Genomic DNA, 16440 nt, shown 5'->3' on the forward strand with positions numbered 1-16440 from the left:
GACTCTGTGCAACCCCACAGATGGCAGCCCACTAGGCTCCCCCATCCCTGGGATTCTCCAGGCAAGAACACTGGAGTGGGTTGCCATTTCCTTCTCCAGTGCATGAAAGTGAAAAGTGAAAGTGAAGTCACTTAGTTGTGTCCGACTCTTAGCGACCCCATGGACTGCAGCCCACCAGGCTCCTCCATCCATGGGATTTTCCAGGCAAGAGTACTGGTGTGGGGTGCCATTGCCTTCTCCATTAGTCCCTCCTAGTACATGTCAAAGAGCAATGCTTCCTATCCTTGGGCATTTTTAAGTATAAGAAGTTCTTTCTTATCTTAAACTGCCATCCAAATCCCTGAATCCTCTTATCCTCTGGTCATAATCCTGCTTCCTAGGTCCCACTTATCAGTTTCTAGAATATCCCACAAGATGGTCTGTATGAAATATGAAGACAGTTCTCATGTCATCTCTGAGATCACTCTTCTCACACTAAACAGCTTTGGTACCCTATTGTTACAGACTGGACCTCAGGGTTAAGAGATATCACCCTCCTCTCATCTTTTCTGATTTGCACTATATCCTTTCAAAGGTCATTTGGGAACAGTCCAACTTAGAAAATTCAAAGGGAATGAATATGCAGAAAGAAGTCAATTGTCAGACTGATCCTTAAATGGTAAATAAAGAGAATGTGCTGGACCTTTCATAGACCTCTGCCAACAAATGCCACTATCTTGAGGCAAATGGGGATTTTCGGGCAGCACTGTTAATAATAATTTGCCAATTGTGCCTGCTTCAGAACCACTGCCAAAGCAATCCAACGACTTTTCATTCCACTACTGTTGACAGGACAGCTAAGGATTTCAACATTTCCTTTTACAGTCTGAATAGAAGTTTCCTGCCTTGGGGACTGTAACAATATTTGCCATCATGAAGGAAAAAAAATGTGGGTCCTGGGAAGTGGAAAGAGAGGGAGAGAAGTACTAATGGAAGTAAACAAAGATAAAGACAAAATCAAACGAGAGTTATTCAAGGTTTGGATTTTGAATGCCTCCATCAAATTGATGTTTGTGAAACATCAGAGGTCAAATCTTTGAAATTGAGGAAGTAAGCAGGTTAAAGAAAAGACTTTAAAGTTAGACTTCACATAAGCATCCTCTCCCCCCAAAAAGCTGGAATTTTAAAATTGAATACCAGCCAAGGTGTCTCAAATTTGGGTCTTAGGACAGGCAAAAAGATGATTATGTTAATAATATATAGAATTCAGCATTAAAAGTTTTTTTTTTCAAAATAATTTAAAAATACAATAAAATTGAAAAAAAAAGTTTAGAGATTAAAAACAGATGAGATAATCTCCTGAGTTGTTTACAATTAGACATAAGTCAAGGAGAGACAAAGAGGAAATATGAGAGAAAAGAAAATGTAAACAGAATGAATTACAAAAGTGTTTTTGAAAAAAATGCTTCTTATCCCCTCTAGAATCCATAGACATTCCACAGAAGGCACCTGTAAGACCCAAAAGACAGGAGGTCAGTGGCATTCCCATCTCTGTCTCAACCACAGTGGTCTTACTTCTACCTGTTTACATATTGGGCATCTGAAACAGATTCATTAGAAGGAAAGATCTGCTACTGAAAAATAAAACATAAGAACAATCAATCAAAAAAGAAAAAAAAACAGCAAAAAGGAAATGAGCCACTGAAAGTTCTTGATCAGGGAATGATATGATCAAATTGTGTTTTTAGAATCTGGCAACAAATGCAAAATGAATTAGAAGAGGCTCAGCCTTGGAAATGATACCAACTAAAAGGTTATAGCAATTATCCAGCTAAATGGAATTTAAAATGTGATCTAATAATATACCTGTGCGAATGAAAAGGAGAAATACATGAAAAATTTTGAAAGAATAAACTTTAGTTTGATATCTGGGCATTGGGCTTAATGCTAAATATGGTCTGTTTGTGCCATCCCCCTAAATTTATACGTTGAAATCCCAATGTCATGCTATTAAGAGTTGGGGCCTTAGCTTATGAGAGCAGAGCCCACATGAATGAGATTCTGTTGTTGATGTTCAGTCGCTTAGTCATGTCGAACTCTTAAACCTCATGAACTGCAGCACACCAGGCTCCCCTGTCCTTCACTATTTCCTAGAGTTTGCTCAGATTCATGTCCATTGAGTCAGTGATGGTAGCTAACCATCTCATCCTCTGCCACCTCCTTCTCCTTTTGCCTTCAACCTTTCCCAGCATCAGGATTAGTGCCCTTATAAAAGAAACACAACAAAACTCTCTTGCCTCTTTGCCTATAAGGATATAGCAAGAAATCTGAGCCCCAGGAGAGGGCCCACACCTGATCAGGTTGGTACCCTAATCTCAGAATTCCAACCTCCAGAACTGTAAGATATAAATTTATGTTATTAGCCACCCAGCCTGTAGTATTTTTCTTATAGCAACCCAGACAGACTAAAATAGATACTATATGGAATGTATTTGGCAAGAAGATTAAAGACATCAAAACTGATAACTGTGACTATTAAAATCTCATAGAGAAATCCAGAATTTTGAAGAAGCTGAATGTAAGTGGCTACTGATATAGATAATCAGCAGACAGAAATGCAAAATTGAATCTTACAGAAATACCAGGGATGGGACTATGGATTTGGAAGTCATCCTCATAAAAAGGAAACTGAAATAATACAGATTGAGATCCCAGTGAGAGAGAAGATCAGGATCCAAGGGCTGAAAATAAAGACCCAGAACGTGCACACATTTGGAGGACTGAGAAACAAGAACCCAGAGGGTTTGCCCTGAGTTTATAATCAGGTATTTATTTGATAATGTTATTCAATATACTTAGGTGAATTTATTTTCTGATTTTAAGAAATTTCATAAAAGATCTGAAGTGTGCATTTATCAGTCTAATCAAGCTTTTTGATCTCCTAAGATACTAAATATTTAAAATCATGTGATACTATTTAAAAGTAGCTGATTATTTCAATCTAAAAATATGGTGAGCTGAACAGAATCTTCAATAATGATGTAGCTATGGATGATGTATTTATCCACCAAAAAGAGTGTCAAAAACCAATACTCCCCCGGGCAAGGGAATAGCCAAGTTTGTTTCGGTTTCCGATGAATGACATTAGCCCAGTGTAGGTCTCAATCAATATGGGTTCAGTGAGCACCGTCAATCCCTTTCCTCTTCCAGATTCAGTGGAATTCTTGTGGGTATTCTGGATAGCTGGAACAAGCTTAGATGTGAACCCAGATAACTGAAGAGGAAAAGAACACACAGAATTAGTTGAGTGCAAAGCAGGTCCAGAGACACACCCTCCCCAGCCAGTCCTCACAAAAGTTGACTGCTCTCCTGGAGCTGCACTTATTCTTACTAATTAAACAGAAATCATTTCTTGGAATTGTTACTATTGCTTCTGTTAGTCTTTTAATAGATTGATCTGTTAATACATTTTGTACATAATAAATTAACTGCCACACCTTATTTATTTTTCATTATTCATACCTTGTACAACATTAAGAAGTCAGTTTAACAAATATTTGCTGATAGTCTAGTATGGATCAGACACCTGTCATGTACTGCTGAAGATTCAGACAAGTGAGATATAGCCTCTGCCCTCACAGTGTGTGTGTTGCTTCAGCTGTGTCTGACTCTTTGTGACCCTGTTTGAATGTAGCCCTCCAGGCTTCTCTATCCATGGGATTCTCCAAGCAAGAATATTGGAGTGGGTTGCCATGCCCTCCTCCAGGAGATCTTCTCGATCCAGGGGTAGAAACAGCAACTCTCACATCTCCTATATTGGCAGGTGGGTTCTTTCTTTTTTGCCACTTTATCTATTTTTTAATTGAAGGATAATTGCTTTATAGAATTTTGTTGCTTTCTGTCAAACATCAACAAGAATCAGCCATAGGTACACCGTGGCTGATCTCTCCCAAACCCCCTCCCATTCCACTCCTCATCCCACCCTTCTAGATTGTCACAGAGCCCCTATTTGAGTTCCCTGAGTCATACAACAAATTCCCACTGGCTATCTATTTTACATATGGTATTGTAAGTTTCCATGTTACTCTTTCCATGCATCTCACCCTCTCTCCCTTCTCCCCCCAGGTCCATAAGTCTGTTCTCTATGTCTATTTCTCCATTGCTGCCCTGCAGATAAATTCATCAGTATCATCTTTCTAGATTCCATGTATATGTATCAGAATATGATATTTATATTTTTCTTACTTCACTCTGTATAATAGGCTCTAGGTTTGTACACCTCATCAGAATGACTCAAACGTGTTCCTTTTTATGGCTGAATAATATTCCATTGTATACATGTACCACAGCTTATTTACCCATTCATCTGTTGATAGATAGGTGAATGTACTTATATGCAGGGTACATCACGAGAAACACTGGGCTGGATGAAGCACAAATCAGAATCAAGATTGCCAGGAGAAATATCAATAACCTCAGATATGCAGATGACACCACCCTTACGGCAGAAAGTGAAGAGGAACTAAAGAGCCTCTTGATGAAAGTGAAAGAGGAGAGTGAAAAGGTTGGCTTAAAGCTCAGTTTTCATTCAGAAAACTGAGATCATGGCATCCGGCCCCATCACTTTACGGCAAATAGATGGGAAAACAGTGGAAACAGTGGCAGACTTTATTATGGGGGGCTCCAAAATCACTGCAGGTGGAGACTGCAGCCATGAAATTAAAAGATGCTTACTCCTTGGCAGGAAAGTTATGACCAACCTAGATAGTATATTAAAAAGCAGGGACATTATTTTGCCAACAAAGGTCCATCTAGTCAAGGCTATGGTTTTTCCAGTAGTCATGTATGGATGTGAGAGTTGGACTATAAAGAAAGCTGAGCGCTGAAGAATTGATGCTTTTGAACTGTTGTGTTGGAGAAGACTCTTGAGAGTCCCTTGGACTGCAAGGAGATCCAACCAGTCCATCCTAAAGGAGATCAGTCCTGGGTGTTCATTAGAAGGACTGATGTTGAAGCTGAAACTCCAATATTTTGGCTACCTGAGGCAAAGAGCTGACTCATTTGAAATGACCCTGATGCTGGGAAAGATTGAAGGCGGGAGGAGAAGGGGACAACAGAGGATGAGATGGCTGGATGGCATCACCAACTCAATGGACATAAGTTTGGGTAAACTCTGGAAATTGGTGATGGACAGGGAGGCCAGGTGTGCTGCAGTCCATGGGGTCGCAAAGAGTTGGACACAACTGAGCAGCTGAACTGAACTGCACTGAACTGTCGATAGACATCTAGGTTGCTTCCATATTCTAGATGTTGTAAATAGTGCTGCAATGGACATTGTAGTACATGTATCTTTTTCAATTTTGGTTTCCTCAGGGTATATGCCTAGGAGTGGGAGTGCTGGGTTGTAAGGTGGTTTTATTCCTGTTTTTTTAAGGAATCTCCATACCATCTTCCATAGTGGCTATACCAGTTTGATGGGTGGGTTATTTACCACTGAGCCATCAGGGAAGCCCACACAGCAGTGGCACTATAATAATATTTAAAAAATGAACTTGTAATGATCATACAAAGTCCATGAAAATAAACAGCAAAAACAGGCACAAGATATTAAAGAAAAACAAAAGAAATTATATATGGTTAGAGGATCAAAAATGACTTCCAAAGGAGACATTTGAGACAATTCTCTAGGGGTTTCAGCAAGTGAAATGAGGTTAAAGAGGGTCTAGCTGACTGCTGCTGTTATTTCTAACCCAGCATCCTTCTCTCTATTTGAGATTCTTCTTCGAATAAGAGTGCCTCAGGGCTTCCCTGATGGTACAGTGGATATGAATCTGCCTGTCAATGCAACAGACACAGGTTTCATCCCTGATCCAGGAAGATCATGTATGCCACAGAGCAACTAAGCCTATGCATCACAACTATTGAGCCTGTGCTCTAGAGCCCAGGAGTCACAACTACTGAAGCCTTCACACCTAGAGCTAGTGCTCCACAGCACAAGCTATCTAACCATCTCATCCTCTGCCACCCCATCTTCTTTTTTTCTCATTGCAGAGAAGCCACTGCAATAAGAAGCCTGCCCACCACAACTAGAGAATAGCCCCCCTCCCACAACTCAAGAAAAGCCTGCACAGCAACGAAGATCCAGCACAGCCAATAACTAACTAATTTTTAAAAGATTAAAAAAGAATGCCACTATTTTCCTTTGGAGAGCCACATTCTTCCATTTAGTGCAAATAGCTTAAGTGGAGCTGGCTTTAGTACATGACTCAGTTCTAACCAATCAGAGGAATCCATAGGAGATTGGTTTAGGTATGGGCACATGACCAATGCAGCTGTGAAACATATCACCCAAGTCCAAAGGTATTCATGGTCATTTTGGCCACACAGTGAAACCTGACTGAGACTGAAAACAATAAAAGTGAAAGACCTAAGACATGAAGACAGAGAAATTCTTCACAAAACCATCTGAGTTACTAGATCAGCTTACCCTGAACTTGAAGGTAAATGAGTAAAAAAAAAAAAAAAATCACTCTTTTGGTCAAATCAGGTTGAACTGGGTTGAGAGGAGGGTAATTCAGGGAGCAGTGCAAACAGAGATATAAAGAAGGAAATGAAAAAGGAAAGCCCAGATCTTTGTATTTCCAATTAGCTCAATTATATCCATTAACTCGTTCCAGTATAAGCCACTCAGGTAAGTAAAAGAAGGCATCATTATTTCCATGTTAGAAATCAAGGCTCAGAGAAAGTAAATGATTTTGTCCAGAGTCACTCCATTTTCTGCACAATGGTAAAAAAAGAATATTAGGAACAAGGGACTATTCACAGTGAGATCCAAATATGCTTTCTAGGCAACTGGCTTGCAAGTCTAAATTAAAACTTTCAAAGTGTATTCCAATATCCATATAAGTCATTATGCATATTCAACCAAGTGACCAATGTTTTTCCTTTTCTCCATAAGGAGGACCAATCTTTGCTTTGAGGGACTAATACAGAGTGATGATTCGATGAAGAAAGAGAAGCCTGTGGTTGTTACCCGTAATCACATCTTCAATATAAGTTTTATCCTGGACTGTTAATTTTATACCAAACTGCCCTTGGGCAAACCACTTCTCCATTGTAGCCTTAGTTTCCTTGTTAGTAAGAAAAAAATCTAAAATTTAGAATATATCCATCATTACTATTTGACCTAGTCTATAATGAACAAGGGGCTTCCCTGATAGCTCAGCTGTTAAAGAAACTGCCTGCAATGCAGGAGACCCTGGTTCAATTTCTGGGTTGGAAAGATTCCCCTGGAGAAAGGATAGACTACCCATTCCAGTATTCATGGACTCCCCTTGTGGCTCAGATAGTAAGGAATCCACCTGCAATGCAGGAGACCTGGGTTTGATTACTGGGCTGGGAAGATCCCCTGAAGGAGGGCATGGCAACCTACTCTAGTATTCTTACCTGGACAGAGGAACCTGAAGGGCTACAGTCCTACAGTCCTTTGTAGTCCTACAGGGCTACAAAGAGTTGGATATGACTGAAGTGACTTAGCACAACACAGCACAGCACAAAAGGGACAAAAAATAGGAAAGAAAGAAAAGCCATGCAAATAAAACTTATGTGATTTACTTGTTCTGTTACCTTATCATAAATTCACTTCTCCTTTGTGAGACTCAGCTTACTCTTTTGGAAAGAGGCATTGAAATCTATGGTTTGGGGCTAATTTTGTTGTTTAGTTACTAAGTCATGTCTGACTCTGTGACCCCATGGACTGCAGTACGCCAGGCTTCTCTGTCCTTCACTATCTCTCACAGTTTGCTCAAATTCATGTCCACTGAATTGTTGAGGCTATCTAACCTACTCATCCTCTGACCCCTACCCATCTCCTTTTGTGTTCAATTTTTCCCAGCATCAGGGTCTTTTCCAATGAGTTGACTTTTCACATCAGGTGGCCAAAGTATTGGAACTTCAACAACTCAGAAGTTAAAAAAAATAGTGACTTTATGATAAACAACATAAAGTTTGCTAGAGTGCATTGATATCTGTGGGTTTTCAATAAAGTAATAGTTACCTAATTAGATAATGTCAAGCCTCAATTTAAACTCACTTCCCTGACTAAAGAATCTAATAGATAAGCAAAGTCTTTCTTGTTTACCATGAGTTTCAGGCTATAGTGACAAAGACAGACAGAAGTTACCTCTTATTATTACTCCCAGCACCCTCTTTAAGACCTTAGAATGGATTTAAATATTACGTGTTACTGAATGAAATGAACTGTAGTCATATAGCCTGGAAATTCTAGAAAGGAGGACATCATTCCTCACAGAACACTTCACCAGTGCTTTGGTGACTGGATAAGAAAAACAGCAAGTGTTCTTTCTTAAGCTTCCAAAGAGAAAAGCAAAATGGGAAGAATAAATTAATTTCAATAACAGGAGTATTTAATTTAATTGCTATGTTTAAAATCACAAAGTAACCAAGGTCAGAAGTGATCTTAAGTGGGCAGATTCCAGTCATTTATCTATTGTTTTATTTGCTTTGCCTCATACTCACTAAGAAGGCACATTCCTCTACATGGACATACCCACCTCACAGCAATCTAACCAGGTCCCCTTCATCACTGAGTATAGTGGGGGGGAAAAGTACGTTTCCTTGCCCAAAACTAATGGTTAGATTTTAGAAGAATCATTTAATCTCCCTGGATCTTAGTTTATGTATCTGAAAATGGAAAATAATAATGATGGTAAATACCAACTTCATCAAACTATTGTATGAATCCCAGTGAATTGCTCAAAAATATTTTAAAGCATACTACTTCAGTCATGAAATTAAAAGACGCTTACTCCTTGGAAGGAAAGTTATGACCAACCTAGATAGCATATTCAAAAGCAGAGACATTACTTTGCCAACAAAGGTCTGTCTAGTCAAGGCTATGGTTTTTCCTGTGGTCATGTATGGATGTGAGAGTTGGACTGTGAAGAAGGCTGAGCGCTGAAAAATTGATGCTTTTGAACTGTGGTGTTGGAGAAGACTCTTGAGAGTCCCTTGGACTGCAAGGAGATCCAACCAGTCCATTCTAAAGGAGATCAGCCCTGGGATTTCTTTGGAAGGAATGATGCTAATGCTGAAACTCCAGTACTTTAGCCACCTCATGCAAAGAGTTGACTCATTGGAAAAGACTCTGATGCTGGGAGGGATTGGGGGCAAGAAGAGAAGGGGATGACAGAGGATGAGATGGCTGGATGGCATCACTGACTCGATGGACGTGAGTCTGAGTGAACTCCGGGAGTTGGTGATGGACAGGGAGGCCTGACGTGCTGCGATTCATGGGGTCACAAAGAGTCGGACACTACTGAGTGACTGATCTGATCTGATCTGATGAAAGCGAAAGTGAAAGTGAAGTCGCTCAGTTGTGTCCAACTCTTTGCAACCCCATGGACTGTAGCCTACCAGGCTTCTCCGTCCATGGGATTCTCCGTCTATGGGATTCTCCAGGCAAGAATACTGGAGTGGGTTACCATTTCCTTCTCCAGGGGATCTTCCCAGCCCAGGGATCAAACCCGGGTCTCCCGCATTGGAGGCAGACGCTTTTACCTCTGAGCCACCAGGGAAGCCCAAAGCTTACTATTTATAGATGTAAATATTATCACAGGCAAGAAAGAGTTTAGATTCCTTAGTCCTACTCCTTTCAATTCCAGACGTTGAATGCCAATTTCCTTAATATGCATCATAGACTTGAGAAAGTATTTTTTTAATCTTGTGATATGCCCTATTTTAAAGTAATAAAAATTCCCTGGATGCCAAAGGATATATATTAAATTCTATTCAGAAACCATGATTTCAAAAGACATGGGTTGAGCATCAAAGTATCTCTTTCAAGGTATTTATCAATTATAAAGGAAAAATACTAACTTTACAAAAGAGCAATCTGGCACACACCATCTTAGACAAATGATTAAGTTAATATCTGTAACAAGGCATACAGGCACAGTGAACCTGCAATATGATGCGGTGAAAGGACACAGCGTCACTTCTGCAGTATTTTTGCCCTTAAAAAAGCAGACTTCAATCTAATCATGAGAAAACATCAGCCAAATCCTCCATCAGATCAGATCAGATCAGTCACTCAGTCATGTCCGACTTTTTGCGACCCCATGAATCGCAGCACGCCAGGCCTCCCTGTCCATCACCAACTCCCGGAGTTCACTCAGACTCACGTCCATCGAGTCAGTGATGCCATCCAGCCATCTCATCCTCTGTCATCCCCTTCTCCTCCTGCCCCCAATCCCTCCCAGCATCAGGGTCTTTTCCAATGAGTCAACTCTTCATATGAGGTGGCCAAAGTACTGGAGTTTCAGCTTCAGCACCATTCCTTCCAAAGAAATCCCAGGGCTGATCTCCTTCAGAATGGTCTGGTTGGATCTCCTTGCAGTCCAAGGGACTCTCAAGAGTCTTCTCCAACACCACAGTTCAAAAGCATCAATTCTTTGGCGCTCAGCCTTCTTCACAGTCCAACTCTCACATCCGTACATGACCACTAGAAAAACCATAGCCTTGACTAGACAGACCTTTGTTGGCAAAGTAATGTCTCTGCTTTTGAATATGCTATCTAGGTTGGTCATAACTTTCCTTCCAAGGAATAAGCGTCTTTTAATTTCATGGCTGCAGTCACCATCTGCAGTGATTTTGGAGCCCAGAAAAATAAAGTCTGACACTGTTTCCACTGTTTCCCCATCTATTTCCCATGAAGTGATGGGACCAGATGCCATGATCTTAGTTTTCTGAATGTTGAGCTTTAAGCCAACTTTTTCACTCTCCACTTTCACTTTCATCAAGAGACTTTTGAGTTCCTCTTTACTTTCTGCCATAAGGGTGGTGTCATCTGCATATCTGAGGTTATCGATATTTCTCCCGACAATCTTGATTCCAGCTTGTGTTTCTTCCAGTCCAGCGTTTCTCATGATTACTCTGCATATAAGTTAAATAAACAGGGTGACAATATACAGCCTTGACGAACTCCTTTTCCTATTTGGAACCAGTCTGTTGTTCCATGTCCAGTTCTAACTGTTGCTTCCTGACCTGCATACAAATTTCTCAAGAGGCAGGTCAGGTGGTCTGGTATTCCCATCTCTTTCAGAATTTTCCACAGTTTTTTTTGATCCACACAGTCAAAGGCTTTGGCATAGTCAATAAAGCAGAAATAGATGTTTTTCTGGAACTCTCTTGCTTTTTCCATGATCCAGCCACCATGAGAACATTCTATCAAAAGGCCCGAGGTGGTGGGAAAAAAAAAGAAAAAGGAAAGACTGAGAGACTGTCACAGTTTGGAGGAGAATAAAGAAACAGAATACTTAAATATAACATGGAATCTTGGATTGAATTCTGGAGTACGCAGAAAACATTAGGAAAAACAAATCAAAAAGCTGATGAAATTTGGACAAGATCTGTATTTTAGTTAATAGTACTATGAAAGTGAAAGTGTTAGTCACTCAGTCGTGTCTGACTCTTTGTGACCATGAACTGTTGCCTTCCAGGCTCCTCTGTCCAGAGGATTCTCCAGGCAAGAATAGTAAAGTGGGTTGCCATTTCCTTCTCCAGGGGATGTTCCTGACCCAGGGATAGAACCTGGGTCTCTTGCATTACAGGTAGACTCTTTACCACCTGAGCCACCAACGAAGCCCTGCTACAGTATAGTATTGTACTGATGTTTTATTTCTAGGTTTTGACACCTGTATTATAGTTATGTAAGTTTCTAGAAGAGTTTGAATGAAATTCTAATATTTAGGAAAGAATTCATGTTCTTAATTTTCCAAAGGGATATAGAAAAAAATCAGTCTTGATACTTTTTGAAACTTGTTTCTTACAACACTTTTCCTTATAGGTTGGGTGACCATATCATACATTATCCAAGTCAGAATTCTTTTGAAAAGCAAGAAAATGCTATTATTAATAGAATTAAACACACACACACACACACACACACACACATGCCTGAAGTCTTAGGAAAAAGTTAGGAAAGAAAAGCTACAATCACATCAATCATAGCTGCTTTATTTTTATCAGTTTTATATATTTGGGTTCTTAGAAGGGTTTTCTTTGTAGAAAACTTTTCCTTTAAAAAATAAAAAAACCCACTGTATTAAGTTTGCCTAAGAAACTCTCTGATAGTCTGTTCAATCCACAAAGAGTTAAAGTCCCCATGCTCTTACTCATCTTTCACAACAAAGCTCAAATCCTTTCTCTTCCACAATACCTTCCCAAATAGTCAAGGCAAAGATTATTTTTTACTCTATCACATTTCATATATGCATCTCAAACTTTCATCCAGTTTTCTGAGAATCAGAGTCACAAGTATGGCTATTCATTTATACAACTAATCTAATATTTCTCTACCTTGGAATTATTGCTATTTGGGGCTAGGATATTATTTCCAGCAGGGGAGTATGTCCTCCAGATTTTAGAAAGCTAAGCAGTAGCACCTCAATCCCAGAGGTGACAATCAATAGTATTGTCCACATATTGCCAATGTCCCCCAGGGATAAAATCATCTCCTGCTGAGAACCACTGAACTAAAGGAAGTATAGAACATGATATACCATGAGTATTCAGATCAAACAGACCTGGTCTTACATTGCTAATGTGGTTCTCACTAGCTGTGTGATCTTGGGCAAGTCTAACCTCTCTGAATTTTATAGTTCCTCTTCTATAAAATAAAGATATTAATAGCATCAAGCACCGTCCAAGGAACGGTGGCTGTGCAGGCGCAGGAGGGCCGAGAGAGGAGCTACTCCACGTTCAAGGTCAGGAGGGGCAGTGGTGAGGAGATACCCCTCTTGCAAGGTAAGGAGCAGCAACTGTGCTTTGCTAGAGCAGCCGTGAAGAGATTCCCTACGTCCAAGGTGAGAGAAACCCAAGTAAGATGGTAAATGTTGGGAGAGGGCATCAGAGGGCAGACACACTGAAACCACAATCACAGAAAACTAGTCAATCTAATCACACAGACCACAGCCTTGTCTAACTCAATGAAACTAAAGCCATGCCCTGTGGGGCCACCCAAGACAGGCGGGTCATGGTGGAGAGGTTTCAAAGAATGTGGTCCACTGGAGAAAGGAATGGCAAACCACTTCAGTATTCTTGCCTTGAGAACCCCATGAACAGTATGAAAAGGCAAAATGATAGGATACTAAAAGAAGAACTCCCTGGGTCGGTAGGTGCCCAAGATGCTACTGGAGATCACTGGAGAAATAACTCCAGAAAGAATGAAGGGATGGACCCAAAGCAAAAACAATACCCAGTTGTGGATGTGACTGGTGATAGAAACAAGGTCCAATGCTGTAAAGAGCAATATTGCATAGGAACCTGGAATGTTAGGTCCATGAATCAAGGCAAATTGGAAGTGGTCAAACAGGAGATGGCAAGAGTGAACGTTGACATTCTAGGAATCAGCGAACTGAAATGGATTGGAAATGGTGTGATTGGAATGGGTGAATTTAACTCAGATGACCATTATATCTACTACTGCGGGCAGGAATCCCTTAGAAGAAATGGAGTAGCCATCATGGTCAACAAAAGACTCTGAAATGCAGTACTTGGATGCAATCTTAAAAACGACAGAATGATCTCTGTTCGTTTCCAAGGCAAACCATTCAACATCACAGTAATCCAAGTCTATGCTCCAAACAGTAACACTGAAGAAGCTGAAGTTGAACAGTTCTATGAAGACCTACAAGACCTTTTAGAACTGACACCCAAAAAAGATGTCCTTTTCATTAGAGGGGACTGGAATGCAAAAGTAGGAAGTCAAGAAACACCTGGAGTAGCAGGCAAATTTGGCTTTGGAATACGGAACGAAGCAGGGCAAAGGCTAATAGAGTTTTGCCAAGAGAACACGCTGGTCATAGCAAAAACACAAGAGAAGACTCTACACATGGACATCACCAGATGGTCAACACTGAAATCAGACTGATTATATTCTTTGCAGCCAAAGATGGAGAAGCTCTATACAGTCAGCAAAAACAAGACCGGGAGCTGACTGTGGCTCAGATCATGAACTCCTTATTGCCAAATTCAGACTTAAATTGAAGAAAGTAGGGAAAACCACTAGACCATTCAGGTATGACCTAAATCAAATCCCTTATGATTATACAGTGGAAGTGAGAAATAGATTTAAGGGACTAGATCTGATAGAGTGCCTGATGAACTATGGACTGAGGTTCATGACACTGTACAGGATTCAGGGATCAAGACCATCCCCATGGAAAAGAAATGCAAAAAAGCAAAATGGCTGTCTGGGGAGGCCTTACAAATAGCTGTGTAAGGTAAAGAAGAGAAGTGAAAAGCAAAGGAGAAAAGGAAAGATATAAGCATCTGAATGCAGAGTTCCAAAGAATAGCAAGAAGAGCTAAGAAAGCCTTCCTCAGCGATCAATGCAAAGAAATAGAGGAAAACAACAGAATGGGAAAGACTAGAGATCCCTTCAAGAAAATAAGAGATAACAATAGAACATTTCATGCAAAGATGGGCTTGATAAAGGACAGAAATGGTATGGGCCTAACATAAACAGAAGATATTAAGAAGAGGTGGCAAGAATACACAGAAGAACTGTACAGAAAAGATCTTCATGACCAAGATAATCACAATGGTGTGACCACTGACCTAGAGCCAGACATCCTGGAATGTGAAGTCAAGTGGGCCTTAGAAAGCATCACTATGAACAAAGCTAGTGGAGGTGATGGAATTCCAGTTGAGCTATTCCAAATCCTGAAAGATGATGCTGTGAAAGTGCTGCACTCAATATGCCAGCAAATTTGGAAAACTCAGCAGTGGCCACAGGACTGGAAAAGGTCAATTTTCATTCCAATCCCAAAGAAAGGCAATGCCAAAGAATGCTCAAATTACTGCACAACTGCACTCATCTCACACGCTAGTAAAGTAATGCTCAAAATCCTCTAAGCCAGGCTTCAGCAATACGTGAACCGTGAATTTCCAGATGTTCAAGCTGGTTTTAGAAAAAGCAGAGGAACCAGAGATCAAATTGTCAACATCTGCTGGATCATGGAAAAAGCAAGAGAGTTCCAGAAAAACATCTATTTTTCTTTAATGAGTACGCCAAAGCCTTTGACTGTGTGGATCACAATATATTGTGGAAAATTCTGAAAGAGATGGGAATACCAGACCACCTGACCTGCCTCTTGAGAAACCTATATGCAGGTCAGGAAGCAACAGTTAGAACTGGACAGGGAACAACTGACTGGTTCAAAATAGGAAAAGGAGTACATCAAGGCTGTATATTGTCACCCTGCTTATTTAACTTATATGCAGAGTACATCATGAGAAACCCTGGGCTGGAAGAAACACAAGCTGGAATCAAGATTGCCAGGAGAAATATCAATAACCTCAGATATGCAGATGACACCACCCTTATGGCAGAAAGTGAAGAGGAACTAAAAAGCCTCCTGATGAAAGTGAAAGAGGAGAGTGAAAAAGTTGGCTTAAAGCTGAATGTTGATTCAGAAAACTAAGATCATGGCATCTTGTCCCATCACTTCATGGGAAATAGATGGGGAGACAGTAGAAACAGTGTCAGACTTTGTTTTTCTGGGCTTTAAAATCACTGCAGATGGTGACTGCAGCCATGAAATTAAAAGACACTTACTCCTTGGAAGGAAAGTTATGACCAACCTAGATAGCATATTCAAAAGCAGAGACGTTACTTTGCCAACAAAGATCCGTCTAGTAAAGGCTATGGTTTTTCCAGTGGTATGTATGGATGTGAGAGTTGGACTGTGAAGGAGGCTGAGTGCCGAAGAATTGATGCTTTTGAACTGTGGTGTTGGAGAAGACTCTTGAGAGTCCCTTGGACTGCAAGGAGATCCAACCGGTCCATCCTAAACGAGATCAGTCCTGGGTGTTCTTTGGAAGGAATGATGCTGAAGCTGAAACTCCAGTACTTTAGCCACCTCATGCGAAGAGTTGACTCATTGGAAAAGACTCTGATGCTGGGAGGGATTGGGGGCAGGAGGAGAAGGGGATGACAGAGGATGAGATGGCTGGATGGCATCACCGACTCGATGGATGTGAGTTTGAGTGAACTCTGGGAGTTGGTGATGGACAGCGATGCCTGGCATGCTGCGGGGTCACAAAGAGTCGGACATGACTGAGCGACTGAACTGAACTGAATAGCATCAAATTCATAAGTTGTCTACAAAGATCAAACTAACTTCAATAAATAAGGCTTTGTAAAAGCTCTATGCACATATGCCCACCTGCTAATGTCTTCCAGGAAGGTCTGGGGAAGGATGTAAGATTAAGGTAGAACTTGGAGTCATATTGCAAAGGCTAAAGGAAGCCTATTGCCAATAATCAATATTGTGAATAAATAATTAACTATGTCATCATTTAACTATGATTTCCTGAAGTCCAAAGCTCAGTTCACCTCAACTTTTCCATGGGCAGCACCTTCTTGGTTGTCAGGAT

The 16440-nt window shown here is 40.6% G+C and overlaps 1 protein-coding gene across 4 annotated transcripts in view; it reads right to left on the reverse strand.

Moving 5' to 3' along the window:
- Nucleotides 1-2789: 2789 nt before the first annotated feature.
- The window catches only part of TPRG1 (tumor protein p63 regulated 1), a 239388-nt gene continuing 225737 nt past the window's right edge, over nt 2790-16440 (reverse strand). For all 4 annotated transcript variants that reach the window (XM_044943647.2, XM_044943648.2, XM_006068957.4 and 1 more), the window contains one exon: nt 2790-3253. In XM_044943647.2, coding sequence (XP_044799582.2) covers nt 3059-3253 — 195 coding nt within the window. In that variant the 3' untranslated portion in view covers nt 2790-3058. The remainder of the gene's footprint in view (nt 3254-16440) is intronic.

The sequence above is a fragment of the Bubalus bubalis genome, chromosome 1 (genome assembly GCF_019923935.1).
Source record: "Bubalus bubalis isolate 160015118507 breed Murrah chromosome 1, NDDB_SH_1, whole genome shotgun sequence".
Lineage (NCBI taxonomy): Eukaryota > Metazoa > Chordata > Mammalia > Artiodactyla > Bovidae > Bubalus > Bubalus bubalis.